Source organism: Littorina saxatilis, unplaced genomic scaffold (genome assembly GCF_037325665.1).
Source record: "Littorina saxatilis isolate snail1 unplaced genomic scaffold, US_GU_Lsax_2.0 scaffold_2044, whole genome shotgun sequence".
Classification (NCBI taxonomy): domain Eukaryota; kingdom Metazoa; phylum Mollusca; class Gastropoda; order Littorinimorpha; family Littorinidae; genus Littorina; species Littorina saxatilis.
The window spans coordinates 1-18157 of NW_027128520.1; the positions used below are offsets into that span (position 1 = coordinate 1).

The 18157-nt window shown below is 41.9% G+C and overlaps 1 protein-coding gene across 2 annotated transcripts; it reads right to left on the reverse strand.

The window, feature by feature from the left end:
- Positions 1-2768: 2768 nt before the first annotated feature.
- Positions 2769-17062, reverse strand: LOC138956880 (E3 ubiquitin-protein ligase UBR5-like). Of its 2 annotated transcripts, none has more exons than XM_070328096.1 (6): positions 16561-17062; positions 14207-14390; positions 13562-13621; positions 12911-13139; positions 3716-3915; positions 2769-3154 (listed from the first exon to the last, which is right to left on the reverse strand). In XM_070328096.1, the coding sequence occupies exons 1-6, from the start codon at positions 16866-16868 to the stop codon at positions 2879-2881; spliced, it is 1257 nt and encodes a 418-aa protein (XP_070184197.1). In that variant the 5' UTR covers positions 16869-17062; the 3' UTR covers positions 2769-2878. The 2 variants fall into 2 exon arrangements, with proteins under 2 accessions (XP_070184197.1, XP_070184196.1); XM_070328095.1 differs by having other exon boundaries at positions 3716-3918; positions 16561-17059.
- Between the last annotated feature and the right edge of the window lie 1095 nt (positions 17063-18157).

The window sequence follows — 18157 nt, forward strand, 5'->3', positions numbered from 1 at the left end:
ACAGGCCGCCTGCCACCAAAGGCGTGGTGGATGCATGAGCTAGTGGTTCGGGGACGCATAAATATGTAAAGCGCGGAGAGCACAGTGTGATTCGCGCTAAATAAGCTTTCCATAATAATAATCATTGGGGGTGTGCTTCGTGTCCAGACCCCCTTGAATTGCCAAAAGACGGCTTCTTCTTAGGGTAAGGCGCGCCTAGCGCCTCTTCCCCGTCCTCGTGACAAAGAGCTGGCTTGTGCTGACTTGCCCCTATTCGCCGAAAAGGCAGAAGGATCAGGCGGTCCGTAGCTCTGCTCTGAGGCTTAGGAAAGCCGTGTTGCGCTATCTTGGCTATAGCCAAATCCCGATCGTCGCGGGTTTGCTTGTGGAGCGCGTCGAGCGACGGCTATCCCAACAAGGCACCCTCCGTGAAAGGAGATAACTTGAGAGCCTCCAGTGTGGCTTTATCTTGGATCCTGGAACCCGAGAGAAACGCTGACCTGCGCGTGTGCACAGCATGAGCATAAAGGTGCGCCAAAAGACGCAATCGTTCGGCTGAAACTTTGGCCAAGTAGCGAGCAGCGTCGCCACATCCTTTTCACTCGCGTCCTGTCGAAACTCGAACGGTTCCAAGGACGTAGTGATAGAACGGAAGGGAGACCTGAGTAGCGTTTCCGAAAGGAAAGCTAAATCTAGGTTGTATCTCCCTGTTTCCTCCAATGCTACAAGGGATGCCTCTGTATAAGGAACAGCCCTGTCCCTACTGTAGCCATCCTCTCTGAGCGTCACTAACTCCGGTGTAACCGGAAGTGGAGCCCGTGGCAGGGAAAAAGTGTCTGAGAGATTGTGTGGCCTAGAGTTCAACAAGAACTTCCGTGCAGCAGCTTGCCCGACATAAGGGGTTGGCTGTGCGGACGCTAGCCACGGCTGTGCTACCTCTGGTGCCGGACTGTGCGCTGAAAGCAGAGGCACTGTGTCCAAAGGCACATATTCAGAACGAGAATTCGTAGCCAGAACCTTAGACATATCGAACGCCACTGAAGGAGATTCACGAAACTTAAAAGTTTGTTTCTCTCCTTGTGATGCCCGAAAATCTCTGACAGCCAAAGGTGGTGGTGCAGACAGGCTTGTTGTTGCTACCACTCCTTCCTCAAAGTATCTGTAAGCTACCTGCGCCGCCAACGCCACTGCGTTGGGAAGCTTGTCTGTTAGCCGGAAATTGAGATCTTCCTCAGACAGGGAAGTCCCGTATTCCTCCTCTCCTTCCGGCACGGAAGTGCCTGCCGGAAACTCGCCGCCATATTGACTACCATAGTCATAGGCAGCGTCGTCCGGAAGAGGGGTACCGCACGAGGTACGCGTATCCTCTCTGGAGAGAACTTCCTGCCCCCTGGGCGGAAGTGAGGAGAGCTGTGCGAGGGATGCTGTCGTTGAGCAAACCGGCACGTGCCTATCTCCGGTTGTAAGTACAGACGCCTGCAAGTCGTGATGTGAGCAAGTCCCCTGCCTTACAACAACTTCCTGCCTCTTGGGCGGAAGGGAAACACACAGCGGCGCGGAGGATGCTGAGCAAACCGGCAACCGAGTGGCTTCCGTCGAGTGTACTGACGATTGCAAGACGCGATGCGAGCAACTCCCCTGTACCCCGACAACTTCGCGCTCCCGTGGCGGAAGTTCGGACCGCTGTACCGAAGTTGCATCCGTATAACAACCTGGTACTAACGTGTCCTCCGATCTAAGCACAGACGCCTGCACGTCAGGATGAGAGCAGGACCCCTGTGTTATCACGGCTTCCTGCCCGGCGCCGGGCGGAAGTAGGGAACGCCCGTGCGTATCTCCCTGTGGGACAGTCACAGAACCTTTAGATATGCCGCCGACACCGGAAGTGGAGGCACGATGAGGGAAACTCTTTCCGTCTTCACCGGAAGACTGTTCAGCGTGAACGTCCGCCGACGTAACAGTGGCCGACGGAGCTGCCTTCACCCTCGGCTGAGAGCGAATGTCCGCGGGTCGTGCCTGCAGAGAGCAAATGTTCGCTCGCCGAGCGTAATTCTGACGAAAACATAGACCTCATTTGATCACTAAAGCTAGCCAACATCGCTGACAAATCTACTTTCTCCGATGCTGTGCTCTCCTGAACCGGCGCCATCTTGCAACCTTGCTTCAGCGCCGGCAAACTCGGACTCCTAGGATTGTCAATCTCTACCGAGAACGAATTCTGAGAAACCGGCTCAAACACCGTAACGATAGGTTTAGAACCCTTGGTTTTCTTAACCGCTTTCTTAGACGGAGACTCTGTAGTGGCTGCCTGTCTAGAACTAGGTTTCTTCTTCCCACTGTCCGCCATAAAAGCGTTAGTCTTGTAGACGAAAGTAAACAAAGACCAACAACTGACAAACAGCAACAAACACAACAAAAGAAAATGGAAAAATTCTCACCCAATCTCAGCTAGAGGCTAAGATACAAACGAAACCAGGGTGTAGTCTGCCGAAAAGCAGAGGGCTAACAAAATAGCCCGAGCGTAATCCAAAACACGTCCTTCGACGCTATCGCTGAAGAGAAGAATGAATACAAGATGGCGGCGAGAGCACGCATGCGCATAGCATGCTGGGGGGTATCCTTGTCATGACGTCATTATGTGACGGTCAAGGCTGTTCTATTTTTAGGGTACTTCCCCCTTACCAGGGTGAGCGTAGTTTTCAGCGTCCTAGCACTAAACTGAAGTAAATTGCTATATGTGAATTGGGATAAGATATGTAATTTAATGCAAGTTTCCAGTACAAAGGACCCAACATTTCTTACATAGTGCTTGACTAAAATCTTTACAAACATTGACTATATTCTATACAAGAAACACTTAACAAGGGTAAAAGGAGAAACAGAATCCGTTAGTCGCCTCTTACGACATGTTGGGGAGCATCGGGTAAATTCTTCCCCCTAACCCGCGGGGGGTTATGACAAAGTTACCAACAGTATTTTTATCATTACAGGTGGGATTGTATCTGTCAAAGCTGAAACCAAACCATAGCAATGGGGTTAAGAAACTACTGACCTCGGGACTTTTGAAAGGCTCTGGGTCAGTCCACTTCCAGCTGTATAACTGACCGTTGGTGCCAACAGCAACTAGTTCCGAGTGCATGGCGCCGACGTGCGTAAAGCGGGAAGTCTCACCGTCCTGAACACAAAACAAGTATGAGGGCACAGTTCTAGAAACTGAATCAAGCACTTAGATCCAAACTTTCATTCTGAAGCTTGTACAAAAGCTTTGCAAGTAAAGTGTGTGTGTGTGTGTGTGTGTGTGTGTGTGTGTGTGTGTGTGTGTGTGTGTGAGTGCGTTGTATTGAAGTAGTGAAAGTTACAAGACTAGCATGCCTGTACCTTTCTGTACCTCATAGTAAATGTTTCTGCAAGAGATTGCACAAACCATCAAAACTCCAGACATAACAATGTGCTATTATGTACTTTTCCAAACAGTGAGTTAGTTTACACAAGATTTTATTTAATTTAAACATGATATAACAATAAAACGAACAAGAAAAACAAATGCTTATATGACTCGCCTTCGCCATGCACAGTATGAATAATAAACAGCAAATCCAGTGGTGTGTTATCAAAACCCAACAATGTTTAATCAGTTTGAAGAACCTTCTTTTAAGACATAAAAGTACACAATGCAACTTCATGTACACAATCCAACCTCTAAACAGCAAGTTAAGAACAAAAATCAAATCCTTACCTTTTCCATCCAAAACTCCATCTCTTCTCCAAGCACTATAGGATTCTGGGATTGCTGACCTGTCTTCTTAGAGCCATCAGATGACAAGCTGTCTGACTTTTCACGCTCAAGTGACTTGTGATCTTCTCGGAATGTCTCTAAGCGACGACGGTCGCGGATGCGAAATATCTCTCTGTCCCTTTCTAGCTCTCTGTCACGGTCTGCTGCCAGGAGTGAAGAAAAGATGCCAATTGCACATTTACATCATCATACCCTACATAAACAAAACTAGGCAGATACTATTCAGTGCAGATCTTTGTGATGAGGCCATTTATAGCTAAAACGACTTCCAAAACCACCATTAACTTGCTTCTGAGAAGAATGACACCAACACCATTCAGCATTCCAAAACATCATTGTTAGACAAGATAGGGGAACAAACTGACTGTTTTGGATACAAATGTGATTTGTTCTTTCCAATGACATGCAAAACTTATTGCGTTGTAGCTTTTCTGATTTGTTGTTGATTTTAACAAGGGAACCTTGCTTTTACGAATTTTATTTTTGGGTTGTCTGTGTTGTAGGTGACACTGCATAGACACTACCCATGGGTGGGAGCCCAAAATGTTGCCAGGACTGAACATTTTGGAAGGCCGGGGTCCAGGGGCCGCTAAGGCTCCGGCGGGGTGTAGGGGCAGCGCCCTTGCTAGGGGGTCTAGGGGGGCAGTGCCCCCCAGCCAAAAATGAATTTTAGCATTATAGGGAGGGTTTAGGTGGCCTCTCCTGACTCTAAATCTTAGAACAAACAAGCTTTATAGAGATACATTATATATCAATCTTGTAAACTTGAAGGTATTTGTAACTGACCACCTGAAAATGAATTTTAGCAATTCAAGAGGGGCTATTTGAGCCTCTCCCGGCTTTAAAACTGAAAACAGCAAACAAACAAAATAAAAAAATGGGGGGATGAATGCACAAGATCAAAAACCTCTATACTTGAAGATGTTGGGTTGTATCACTCTTGCTGGGGGGTCATAAAAACAAGAGGTAACCACATTTCAAGAAGGGTTTTAGAAGCCTCTCCTCGCTTAAACAAAAACTCAAAATTGGAGCTGCACACAATTAAAAAATCTTGTAAACTTGATGGTATTTCATCACCTAGTTTTGTCTTTGATTTAAAAAATGTTTACCGCATTAAAGGAAAATCGCCATGCTAACAAAAAGTTAGGCAAACACAGTAGATATTAGTCACCTCCTTTGTATTACACATTTTTACTTGTAGCTTATGATTTTATCATTGCAGGTGGTATATTCTCAAATAACTGTTGAACCATAGCTTGAACCAAATGAGAGACAAGTTTCAAGTCAGTTTTTTTCAATTGAACACCTTCAAAAGGACTAACTGCTCAGGTTAAAAAAGAAGAAGGTTCAGACAAAAACAGAAACCCCCGGAGTTATATCCTTTGCTAATGCTATACACAGATGCTGCTTTTCAATTCATCATTTCAGGAGTTATATTCTAAAATGATTGTGGAATCATAGCTTGAATTAAAAGAGAAATATGTTTCAATTAAAGGCACAGTGCAGCTCACAGCCTTCGTTTTGCGTTTTTGTTGCAGCTGAGTGCATTTACAGTTCAAAAATCTTCCTATGGTAGTAAAACAAACCCAAAACTACCCAACGACGACATCTGTGAAGCTCGACAGTTTCTTGTTCACGCGAGTGCATAAATTAACCTAGTTATTACGTGGTGTTTGGTCGGAGTTCGATTCAACTGAGTGATTCCGGCCTCCATTTTGTTTTACACAAACTCATGATGACGTCTGACATAGTTTGCTTAGTGACGTGTCTTTTTGTGCATGATGTGGTGATCTACCTGATCTAAATTTAGATCCAAAAATAGGTCAAGACCAGCCGGGTCCGAGTACGAAATTAATTCGTAAAAAAATCGCAGTTCTTGACTCTTTGGGTGCAAGTCAATGAAACTTGGTAGTTCTTTTAACGGATAGCTGCCTGAGGTATGACTAAAAGCCCCAGGGGCTCCGTGCACCTGGATTTGACAAGTTCAGTACCTTTAAGTTTGTCTCACTTGCTAACTTTCTTAAGGACTCAATGTATCAGAAGCTAAATACCACTGGTTCATAGATCAGGAATGCAAGTTTTCTCTACCCCACACCACTAAAGGTCTCTGAATACCTGCTAGAAGGGTATGTCACACGCTTTCCTTCTTTGCCACTACTAAAGCAAACGTGTGCTTTGGAGCATGTGCAAGAACAGATTCAAACTCGAAATCGTCCCTCCAAAAGCCCCAAAATGCACACACGACTTTTATTTCTCCTGCTGTTATCGTTTCCTCTCTTTACAAATTCTTCAACGCTGAGAATACTGAAAACGGCATCCCAGACGACAGAACTGTTTCCATACGCGAATTTAGTTGCCCTTGGAAAGTGGCTCGCTCACGAGGCTTGTTAGTCTGAATCTAGAAGGACAGAGTTATGAACATAGATGACAAAGATCCCGGAAAGAACAAACATTTCGCGGATGCAGACACAGAAAGACGTCATGAAGATTGCGATGCTTCAAAAGATAGAGACTGTGACGATGACTGTGACGTCATTCACATGTACCGAGACGTCATTCATAGTTGTTCGGTCACTTCCGTCAAAAAGTAGATCTCTCCACAATGGCTGCTCCTGTGTTTAGGTTTATCAAGCCTGAGTACGCAAAACGTGTTTGTTCTCTCCTCTGTTGAAGCTGTGAGACATAAATGCTATTCCGACTTGGTCGTGTGACAGAGTTTTCTTCCACACTCGATTAGCTGATGTCTAACTCAGCCTGACGGCTTCGTTAGACAATCAACGTAATCTCGTGTGGAAGAAAACGTCTGTCACACGACCAAGTCTGAATAGCAGGTAATATAAAGATGTGGGTGAGCTGAGTTTTCAAATAGATGGCAACTAAGATGCCACATTCCCCAAAATGACATGACATTGCTGCCCCCCCACCTTATTGAAATCGGTCTGGGACATGGTGAAAGGTGGCTGACCTGGCACAACCACATCGGTCACACAAACCCAGTGTAAACCACAACTGCCAGGGATTAACAAACGAAAAAGTTGCCAAATTCTTCCTGGGACGGAAATAATCCGTCTAGGACGGAAGAAATCCCACCCCTGCTGTAATTCACAAACCTTGTATCTCAATTTTTCAGGGGTGGGACTCTCTTGTGATGAAAAAAGAGGAAATCCCTTTTTTAAGGGGAGTTCGGGGGCATGGTCCCCCAATTTTTTTTTAAATGGTACATTAAAATCTGTGCAATCTGGTGCATTCTGAGACTAAAATTCAACTCGTTTGGATCAGGTAAAAAAGACATTCTCCTCACTCCCCCCTCCAAAAAAAACACACACAAAAACAACACCCAACCAAACAAAAAACACACTTTCACACATTGTAATGGTGCATACTTACTCCAATACTGGCAATAGTACGATCCAAGTGACGCCCCAATGCATTGAAGCTCAAAATGACTATTAGTTATCAGGATTTTTCAGTCAGCACAATTTAACTCTCAAGCCTCCTGTGTTATGTTCCATCTTCACTTCTCTCCATATCATTCAGTCAACAAGTTATTGATACTGTGATGAAATGGGACACGGAAAAATAGATTACTCCAGCGGAATTCGTAAGTTGTGTCCGCGGAAATCCGCGGAAAACTCCCACCCCTGATTTTTGAGGTTTGGAAACTAAAAGAATAGTTAGCTCCCTTATTTTTTTACCCATGTGTTGAGAAAACCTCGTATCTCCAGCTGCTTTTAAAAGTGAGAAAAAGTTCTTGAGAAGAAAACTTGTATCTTCATTTGTTTCAAAGGAGCGCCAAAAAAAAACCTGCTTGGGTTAAACTTACAAGGTTTTCGTGCCACACTTGGACGGAAACTATGTCAAAAGTGGAATATATACAGGTTGCTTCTGTTGTATTTTTAGCTTACTAATATTTCTTTTTTCTCATAAATATGAAATATGGCCACTGAAGGTTAGGTGACAAACGGGAAAAAAATTGTATATATTCTAATTCTGGATGACTACTTTGAATAAAATGATGCTATTTTGGATGAAAAGCTCTTATCTCTCAATATTTTCTCAGTTGTATAGAATATTATTAACAACTGACATTTACACAAATTTGGACTGGTATTGCACTGTTCTAAACACCACCGTATATACCGGTGGTGAAATTAGTCAAGGAGAAACTTCAAGAATCTTACTTGTCCGCCAGAGATTTCCTTAGCCAGGTGATTTCTTTCTAGTCACAAAATAGCGATATGATGAACAGCTACGTCGGGGTCAACATTTTGATTCGACGGAGTCTCCGTCAATTGACGGACTAGTTTCACCCATGCATACACAGGTAATCCATGAAAACATTCTCTTTCCTTTGTGTTTCTTTCTTTGCATAATGAGGTGCATTCTGTGCAAATCAAAATTCTAATCATTCAAGCCAGCGCATGTTGCTTTAAACTAGCATTAAGACAACCTTACGCAACTGCTCCAATTAGGGCATGCACAAAACAACAACAAAAAGAACTAGATGAGGCAGATTTCAAGCTGTAGATATTAAAGAAGCTCAATCTATATTTCAAGTTGTTGTTTTTGATTCAGCCTAAACTATGAACCTATTTTACAAAATGAACAGGAAGCGTTTATCTGGTGAGTCTTGGCTACGAACCCTGAAATCCAGGTCACTTGTTATGAGCAACTATTCTTATGTGCTACACTAACGTTGATAATGTTCTTCTTCAGATTACTGAGGTAATCCCAATACAGGGCAACTATTCTCACTGGTTGGTGCGCCTAAGGTCCCTAGAGTGAAAGATAAAAATGAATAGTGTACCTATGAAAATAAAAACAAGGGTGGGTTGGTAAGTTAGCTCCTTCTTATTTAGAATGCTGATCTCATTCTAACTCTCCTGAAAACAGCTATAAATGCTGCAGTACCGTCCCTGTGAGGGATGATAAATGACCATTCCATAGCTTGTAAGCACAGGAGCTTGTATCAAAGCACCAGTCGGTCGAAGTATTCTACTTCTTTATCCTTACTGTAGTATTACTACTATTATTTACTCCACTCACACCACTCACCAACTTCCAGAATGTTGCCAAGAACGAGCACTGTGTCAAAACTTCATCAAGCTGAGACAATGGTAGGTCAAGAAATCAAAAGTAAACCACACTTCAATGTTTTCCGCTTTTAGTCCCCTGTCAAGAATTTGCCCATTCTAGTGGTCCTTGATATTTTGATTCTTACCGGAAAAAGACACGGGAGCCTTCAACCCTGTAGAATAACACACAAAACATCCCTTTTGACCTTCAAATTGTGAACCCAGCCTCTGCCTTCTACCAGCAACATTTCCTGATATATTATTCCTTGCGTAACAAATGACGTCGACTGAATGACGTAATTCAAAAGCATTGTTTCAGTAACTTAGTGAGAGGCATGGAAAACGTTCACATTATTTTCTTTTTCATGGAACACAAAAAAACCTGTATGTGAATGAAATAAGTAGAAGTGCAATGCCAAGGCACTGCATACCCCGGCTCTCTCTCTCTCTAACACACATGCACCCCACCCACCCATACACACACGCGCACGCGTATACACTCTATTTTCTCTGTCTCTTTCTAACACGCATGCACACACACACACAATAACACATGTGCACACAAACTGACACACGCCATGCGCTCGAGAGAATGGCCCAAGATGGGATGACGTCACGATGCATTGACATCAAAACATTTTGACCTTGTCAACTTGCGCGAGCATCATGTTGTAGCCTCGAAATTTACACCCGCCTAATGCGGCCTTGGGTGGCGTTTTATCAAAAATCGAATCCGTAGAGAAACACTACCGTATTTAAGTTAGCATACGAACACAACAGAACATTCAACAAAAACAGAATGAAACAAGAACGCTGAAGCGTATTTAACCATGCAGTCAAGCACGGAAGCCAAACACACCAGTGGCAAAGCGATGACAGTTGAAGTAACTTGAACACTGACAAATGTCCATTTTGATCACATCTTCCCAACACACACACACACACACGACCAATTTTTTCTTGTGCTTAGGGGGAAAAATGTCGCAAGATGAAATCATAATATTGCGCAAATTAATATGCAATACCAAAGTCCGGCCTTATGATATTAAACAAACAAACTGTAAACACTTCAACAATACATCGAAATTAATCCTTCTGTACAGTACGGACCACAGACGATCAAAAGCGAATTGCTGATCAGGAAAACTGAACACGTCCCGCACAAACCATGGCCCATACAAAGCGCTCGCAGACTGAAATTGGAGACGGCCTGTAAATTAGCCTGTGGGCATAGAGGAAGCTGGGTGTTGATAACTAATGATAACAGACTTGGAGGAACGAGTCGCTGTAGCACATAGCAGACATTCTTTCAAAACTGCGGCTTTAAGTGTATTTTCCACACAAACACAATAAAACTATTTAATTTTATATCAGAAAATGATAAGGAGTAGACCAATGTTAATTTTATAAGTCTTGTTCCAAAAATAAAGAAAGTCGCTGTTTAACAGTTTTCTTTAATTTTTAGCACATTTGTCAATCACTCACAACGAAACCATATATTTTCTGATACAGAAGAAAATAAGGAATACATTTACGTCACTTTTGTGATTTAATTTCCAATTTTGGAAAAAGTGAGACAAAAACCTGCCAATTTTCAATGAACATTTCATGAACAAGTTGTTAACTTTTTCTCGACGGAGCGCTCATATATGAGCGTCGCTCGTGACCTCCGCAGCCAACGTGGCGCTCAGACTTATGCGTTCGCATCGCTTCGTTCGGTTACGAGACGCTCAAGTCTGAGCGTTACTACTTTGAAAAAATCGTGAGACGAAACCACTTCGGTCTAGGGGAAACAATTCATATCATTGTGTTCATCAACCATTTCTCTTTCATCTTAGTTACTTCCCTTGAATGAACGTTTCCGACGTTTGCCGAATGATGCCTTGGAACAAAGAAAGTTGGACTCGGTAAATTCCGTCCGTCACATTTGACAATCATGGCGGAGAGACGGAGAAGAAATCGCGTTGTGGCTTTCGAAGAAGTTCTAGAACAGTGCTTACAGAGTGCATGGTTCCGAAGACGAGGGAGATGAAGATGGGTGGGAAGAAGACGAAAGAGAAGATGAGAACAATTTGATGAACGATGTGGCTCCAGAAAACAACCAAGAAGACGAAGAAGTTGGTGACTCTGACTTCGAAAACGAAGAGGAACGGAACGCGGAACACGAGATGGAGGTGGGAGATGAGCAAGAAGATCGTCAAATTGACGACCTTTACGATGCTGAGACTGATATTGACGAATCTTCAGATGAAGAAGAAGATATCTGGTGCCAAAACCTGCGTGGTTTTCCCCGAATTCCACCATTTACTGGTGAGTTTTGTTGTTTTTTTCTCTCTCCACTCTCACTCAGTCTCACTACCATTTTCCACAGTCAGTGTCAAAGTTCCATCAGCTCAACTTTTTGATACTTGTGCATGTTGTGTGACGTCCCCCTGTGTCCTGCCCCTTGCTTCGAGGACTACCACACCAAGAAATCATATGTGTAGAACCTGTGTGGAAAGTGTAGGAGACCGTGTAGAACCAGTGTGGAAAGTGTAGGAGACTGTGAATAATGTGACACTGACAGTGATTTTTTTTCTGAATCAAAAAGTGCTTCATTTTTGTGTGTGTGTGTGTTACTGCTTATAAACACACTACTCTTCATTTTATATTCAGTTATAATTATTTTCTTCTGGAGGGAAAAAACTGACAAGGAGTGAAGAAGACCATGAGTTACAGTGGTGTGAAGACAGTGCAGCTAGTGGAGAGAAAAAAAAGGAACAGTTTCAGAACTCAGGATTTATATTTAGTAATGGTGATGTAATGCTGACATGTTTAGGTGTGGATGTGTGGTGATTTCTGAATATGTGTGGGCATCTCAAGTTTCAAGGAACAAAAAGGTATGCCAAGAAAGTTTTATTTATCTCTTTTTACTTCTTTTTTACTTCAAAGCAAAGTGTCAGTGTTCTCAAAATGTGTTGATTTTTTTCCCAATTTGGGTATGTTTTTTACATTGTTCGGGTTAGTGCTTGTTATCACAGATCTGTATAAAAGTATTTTTCCTTAAAAGTTCTTGAATTGAAGTTTGTTATGGTACCAAACATGATTAATTTTGTTGATATTGAAGGGTAGTAAAAAAAATCTGAAAAGTGCCCAAAATGCTACGTGTGCAAGGGTTGTTAGTGCAAATTCTGACTGCGTGACTGAGGAGAGCTTGGCTGAAACTGACTACGGGTGGAAAGAGTTAAAGTACCAAGCTGAAATGCAATCCCATAGTTGGGACTGGCTCAAAGATTGTGTGACACAACTTTCAAGAAAATTGATGAAAAAATATAGCCCTCACCTTTAGCTAACGGGAAAATATGACATCATCAAATTGCGCTATGAAAAATCAGAGAAATGCGACACAAGCAAATGCCCTCGTGTCCAATTTTCATAAAAATTCGTCCAGTACTTTTTGAGATATGCTTTGCACACACACACTGACACACCTAGGGAGACAAACCTCGCTCTCCCCTCTCATTAAAACATTCAGTCATTAGTAAGTCTTGACTGAGTGTAAAAAGAACTTGAATGAACTATAAACCAGCTCAACTGTGAATACTTCGTATGCTTTAAAATTTGGAGCCAGGGATTGTTTTGTGTTCTATTTCACAGGTTTTGAGGCTTGTGTCTTTCTTCGGTTGTACTGGACATATCACAGGCTGGTAGCAGGCGAAAAAGCGGAGAATATCAAAGTATGGTTTTCTTTTAATTTCTTGACTTACCGTTGTCTCAGCTTGATGAGGTGTTGACACAGCGCTCGTTCTTGACAAAATTCTGGAAGTTGGTGAGTGGTGGTTTCGAGTTTTTTACTTGAAATAAAAGCTTAATCATTTTTGTTTGTGTCTGAGCCTCATACGTTCGGGAACGGGGTGCAAAAATCGACGTAGAAAACTTGAAGCGGAGCGAGTCGGCAGTGCACATGGTTAGATTCTTTGTAGTGAATAAATAGTAGTAATACTACAAGAAGGATAAAAGAGTAGAATACTTCTATCAACCGGCGCTTTGATACAAGCTCCTGTTGCCTGTAAGCACCTACCCAGTCTGGACCTCGTGACTGAACGACTCCTCAAGGAGGAATATCCAAACATGTCTTCCCCAAACATGGCGTCAGCGTCAATAATGACAGAGGGGTGGTCGTGCATGCCAGAGTCCAGGAGGGAGATGAGGTCGTCTGGCACGCTGTAGTCCTGGCTGTCCTCATCCTCCCCCTCCCCTTCATCATCACGGCTCAGCAAGTTGTTTACCGCCATGTTCACATCCAGGTTCTGCCCACAGTCACAGTCAACTCTTCATGACACAGGGAGCCCATCATCACCACACTTACCTTGTCAGTCTCACTACAGGAATGGCAGTGAACATAACAAGCTTTGAACTTTGTGTACACTTAAGATTGTAACGTATGTCTCTCATTGCCACACTTACCTTGTCATTCTGACTACCGGATTGGTTGTGAATACAGAAAGTTTTGCACTTTATCTATATGACCAATTGTTAACTACAACCCCTGAAAAACAGACAGAGATTATATTTAAATTGAATGATGTGGTGTTCTTTAAAAAGATGTATTTGTAGTGTGTTGTAAATAATGATTGACATGTGAATTTCAACGTAATAAATCTTAAAAGTAAAATAAAAGTGCATTATCAGGCAGTTCAGTTATAGCTCCACCAGGCAAATGCACTCTCACCGTTCTCTGAAGTTCCCTGATAATAAGATTTCTGGACTTTCCCTGCAGCACCACCTGGCACTGGAAAACAAAGTTGAACATCTAGTCACCCACAAACATCTTATCTTTTCGAACAAACCGCAAAACATTAATTTCTTTCATGCAAAGAACAAAGCATGCAGCCCTCTCTTTTCATAAAGAACCTTCATAAACAAGAAAAACAAACCTTTTGTTAATCCAAACGACACACAGTCCGTTTATGTCTTACACCATCCTTTGACAGAACACACTAATAAGACTCCTAGCTGTTTCAGTGTTCTGGCTATTTCTAGGCTGATTTGCAGGTAGCCATCTTAGTATTGAAGGGCAACAGTAATAGTTAGGTTTCTATCTTTCTTGTACATTCCTGGATAACATTATTAATAGCAAACTACAATCCGAATAATGAACCGATTTTTGGTCAGGACTTTCTCATCATCTGAAACACTTTGGTTTTTTAAAATCTAACCTTCCAACCTATGATAATCTAGTGAAAATCTATGATCTGACAGTTTCTGTTCCTTCATGTACCAGTAGTTGCTTGTCTACATATGCTCAGAAAAAGAAATCCTTCAAACCTATTTTTCTTTTCAGCCTCAATGCAGCCCAGCCCAACGGACCCCTTACCTGATTAATCAAATCTTCAGGAACCACAGATGCTGGAACGACAGGTCTCGCCCCCACGATGACCCCTGACCTACGCGCACGACTGACATGCACAGTACGCTGCATGCGGTTGTAACCTGCTGGCTGGTTGTTATTGCGTGAGGTGGAGGATGAACTTGCCATGGAACCGGTTGTCGTCCAACGCCTGTTAAATCAGGTACAAAACAGACATTTTATAAAATGAGCTGTGCACAAATATTACAACTGTTTTTGTTTTTAAAAAAAAATTTATTCCTTATATTTACAAATTAAATGTTCTACTTAATATTTGAAACTCAAAAATTACAAACACTGATCCCCGACAAGTTGTCTTTCTAAAAATACTAACATACATTTTCCTAATTAATATTACGTGATTTACAAAATTTCTCATCTTTTTACAACAACTTGTGTCTTGATAGCCAAATATTATATCCTGCATCTTAAACTTAACCCTTAATCCAGCCTTTTCTTCTATCCAGTTTTCTATCTTCGTCCAAAACAACTTTACTGGTATGCACTCATAAAAAAAATGTTCAACAAAATCAACTTCCGTACAACATATACAACATCTGTTATTCTCCCTGACTTGCATTTTACATAATAAAATATTTGTTGGATATATGTTATGTAAAATTTTCCATTGCAATTCTCTTAACCTCACTTCTTTGGAAACATAGGCAAGGGTCCAAATTTCCTTATCTACTTGTACACCAAACTTCCTCAACCAAAAATTATATACACACGGTTTTTCTACAGCAGTATCTACACTTTTCTTTTCTATCATTTTTCGTATTTGGCTTATTTTTATCATATACAGGCTACCATCAAACAATTGCTTATCCATCTGGACAATAATATTTTTATTTTCAATCCAATTAATCCATACTTTGGGTAATGCGTTTATTAATGCCCAATAATCCAATAAAATATTTGCATTATTCTTTCCAATTTGTATATATATACCTCTGCTGCTGACTTCAATCTCTTTTCTTCCACTATAAACAAATCACTTACTCTTTCAATCCCAGCATTTTTCCAATAAAAATAAAACAACATTTTCCCTTTATACCGAATCAAATCATTACTCCACAAAATCTGTTTATAAAAATTGTTTACATCAATCTTATCATGTTCCATCCTAAGCTTGTAACTCAAATGTGTCCACACTACCCTCTGCCAAAATGGGCTTCCAATCATTGTCAAATTCAATTCCTTACTCGGTTTAACATTCAAATCAAAACAACCATACCCTGAAACAACATGTCCCAGAAACCATAGTGGTATAAACGTCCAATTTTCTCCCTTCTTTTCATACAAACGTCCAACCCATTGTAAATAAAAAGACTCTTGCATACTCGTGCACATTTAACATTATTACAACTGTTGTTCCCCAACTAAAGCATTCATTCCCATGTCATTTCATTCAAATTTTCTATGTCATTTACAGTTATATCAAAAGAACTGTTTTGGGTCAGTTTTATGGCGAGTTGGGACCTTGAAAAAGTTCAAGGTACATATGCTGTAGTGTAATTTAGAAACACATGCAATGATTTGCTCGAAAATGCTTACTATGTATGCTAAATAATTAAATGAATTTTAATCAGCGTGCGGTTTTTTTCTTACACTCTCCCGTGTCCAGAGTCTGGATTTGCATTCGTCATATCATATTTTATTTAATCCTGATAGGTACCCATTCGCTAAAACAGATTAAAACCGTTGGACTCAGTAAGTCAAACCTGTAATCTAGCGAACGCATGCACATTCCTCACTGAGCTAAAATGCATTGCATGATGTAAACAAACAGGCGCAGCACGGAGAAATAGTCTCAAAATTCAACAAACTAACACAGTTGTTTCAAATTTGAGTTACTGAGCACTCGAACACTTATCTTTAAGGTATTCTTGTTGTATGGTGATATAATTACAACCTTTAACCTGAACTGTAAAGCTCTTGGGGCAATTAGAGACAAGTTTTTTTGTCAATTATACCACATTAATTTAAGGCAATCAACTTGGCTGTCTGGCACCCTTTTCGGATAAACTATATCTCTAACAGGGGGTCATGTGACCGCCGTTCAAATAAGGGTACCCCAAAATTGACCTGAAAAGGTACCAATTAAATAAATTGATGCAAATTCAGAATAGGCACAACTTAGCAACTTTTACATATGAGGAGAAAGTTAAATAATGTATCTACCCAGATCGGGCTGCTTTGTTTAGCTGCCTCACTTATAACAGCCAGAAAAAAGAGAGCTGCAGGTTGAACCGATGTCAATTCATCTTGCGGCACATTGCTCATGCAACAAGCGGCTAGCAAAGGAGTATACAACATACCCAGACTGGGGTCCAGCACCAGTGGCCTGTGCCTCTGACATCAACACCATGGGACTTTCTACAACCAGCGTTCCCCCGCGGCTCCGTGGTGCAGACTCACCCCCAGTCTCCAGTTTGGATGGCCGTCTGAGACACACCCACACAGGTTTGTAATTGCTAGCTGAACATGTCAAAGCTAAACAAAGCGTACAAGCAATGATATCTAAACGAGAGCAAAGCTTTCTTGATTCCCCCTCACAATGGTAGGGTGCAGGCGCAAAAATGGCACAAATGTGACCTTGACAGAGAACACTGAATAATCTAATCATCCAGGTCTAATCAATCAATGTTTGAGGGTTATCTAAGAACATTAACAACATGAAAAGCAGATGCATATATGGCCAAGAATCTGTCATGGCGTCGAAAGAAGGAAAGAGCCCGCTTGAATTATTTGGCAGGCTCCTGCTTCTAATAAACTTTTTTTGCAAAGAACATTTTTGTGTTGGATGAAAGAGGATGAATGGACGAACGTTTTTTTTTGGGTGCTTTCAGTTTTGTAAGAACTGTACTCCGAACACCTGCGCGACAGGTAAATCCTTCATACAAACCAGACAGGAAATCTTCTTCTTCTTCTTCTGCGTTCGTGGGCTGAAACTCCCACGTACACTCGTGTTTTTTGCACGAGTGGAATTTTACGTGTATGACCGTTTTTTACCCTGCCATTTAGGCAGCCATACGCCGTTTTCGGAGGAAGCATGCTGGGTATTTTCGTGTTTCTATAACCCACCGAACTCTGACATGGATTACAGGATCTTTTTCGTGCGCACTTGGTCTTGTGCTTGCGTGTACACACGGGGGTGTTCGGACACCGAGGAGAGTCTGCACACAAAGTTGACTCTGAGAAATAAATCTCTCGCCGAACGTGGGGACGAACTCACGCTGACAGCGGCCAACTGGATACAAATCCAGCGCGCTACCGACTGAGCTACATCCCCGCCAGACAGGAAATGAATGCAGTGTTTAATGAGACCAAAAATGAGCTCGACGGAGCTGCCAACTTCGTTCATTTCGCTTGGAAAAGTGATGCGAGATGTACGTTATTATCCTTGTATCAATTCGGTATCGGTCAGTCAAACGGTCGCACAGTTCGCGGTAAATGTAATATGGCCGCCAAAGATCGATTTCGAGGTTCACAAAGTCTACTAAGTCTAAAAAAATATTTTAAAAATTGCTTGCAATGCATGCTTTGTCTGTGATTCGTGAAAATCGACACGATTTATTGATTTTGTGTAAAGAAATATTACTTTTAACCAAAATAAAACGTTCTCGTTTTGCCGAGATGTTGTGACGAGCGTGACCTAACTAGTCTCCCATGATCTATCAATGACAACAGGACTTTCACACCTACGTGCGAGATGGACGAGCCCAGCCCTACGGGTAAGTGTGTACGGTCGTCATCCAAATAGTAACGTACATACTTTTGAGAATGAAACTGCTATAAATCGAGTGATTTCTTACGAAACATGATAAAAACAATGTTTGAAAGGAAAAAATATTCGTACCTGAATGATTCAGTCGAAAATCGGAGGCAGTCGGGCTTTTGAATGTTCGCTAGTTG

Coding starts and splice junctions, on each gene's coding strand:
- LOC138956880 (XM_070328095.1), bottom strand. CDS start 16,868: ATGATTAGATTATTCAGTGTTCTCTGTCAAGGTCACATTTGTGCCATT. Junction 13,140..13,561: donor TCAGGGAACTTCAGAGAACG/GTGAGAGTGCAT, acceptor GACTGTGGGCAG/AACCTGGATGTGAACATGGC. Junction 3,919..12,910: donor AGTCACGAGGTCCAGACTGG/GTAGGTGCTTAC, acceptor CACTCCTGGCAG/CAGACCGTGACAGAGAGCTA.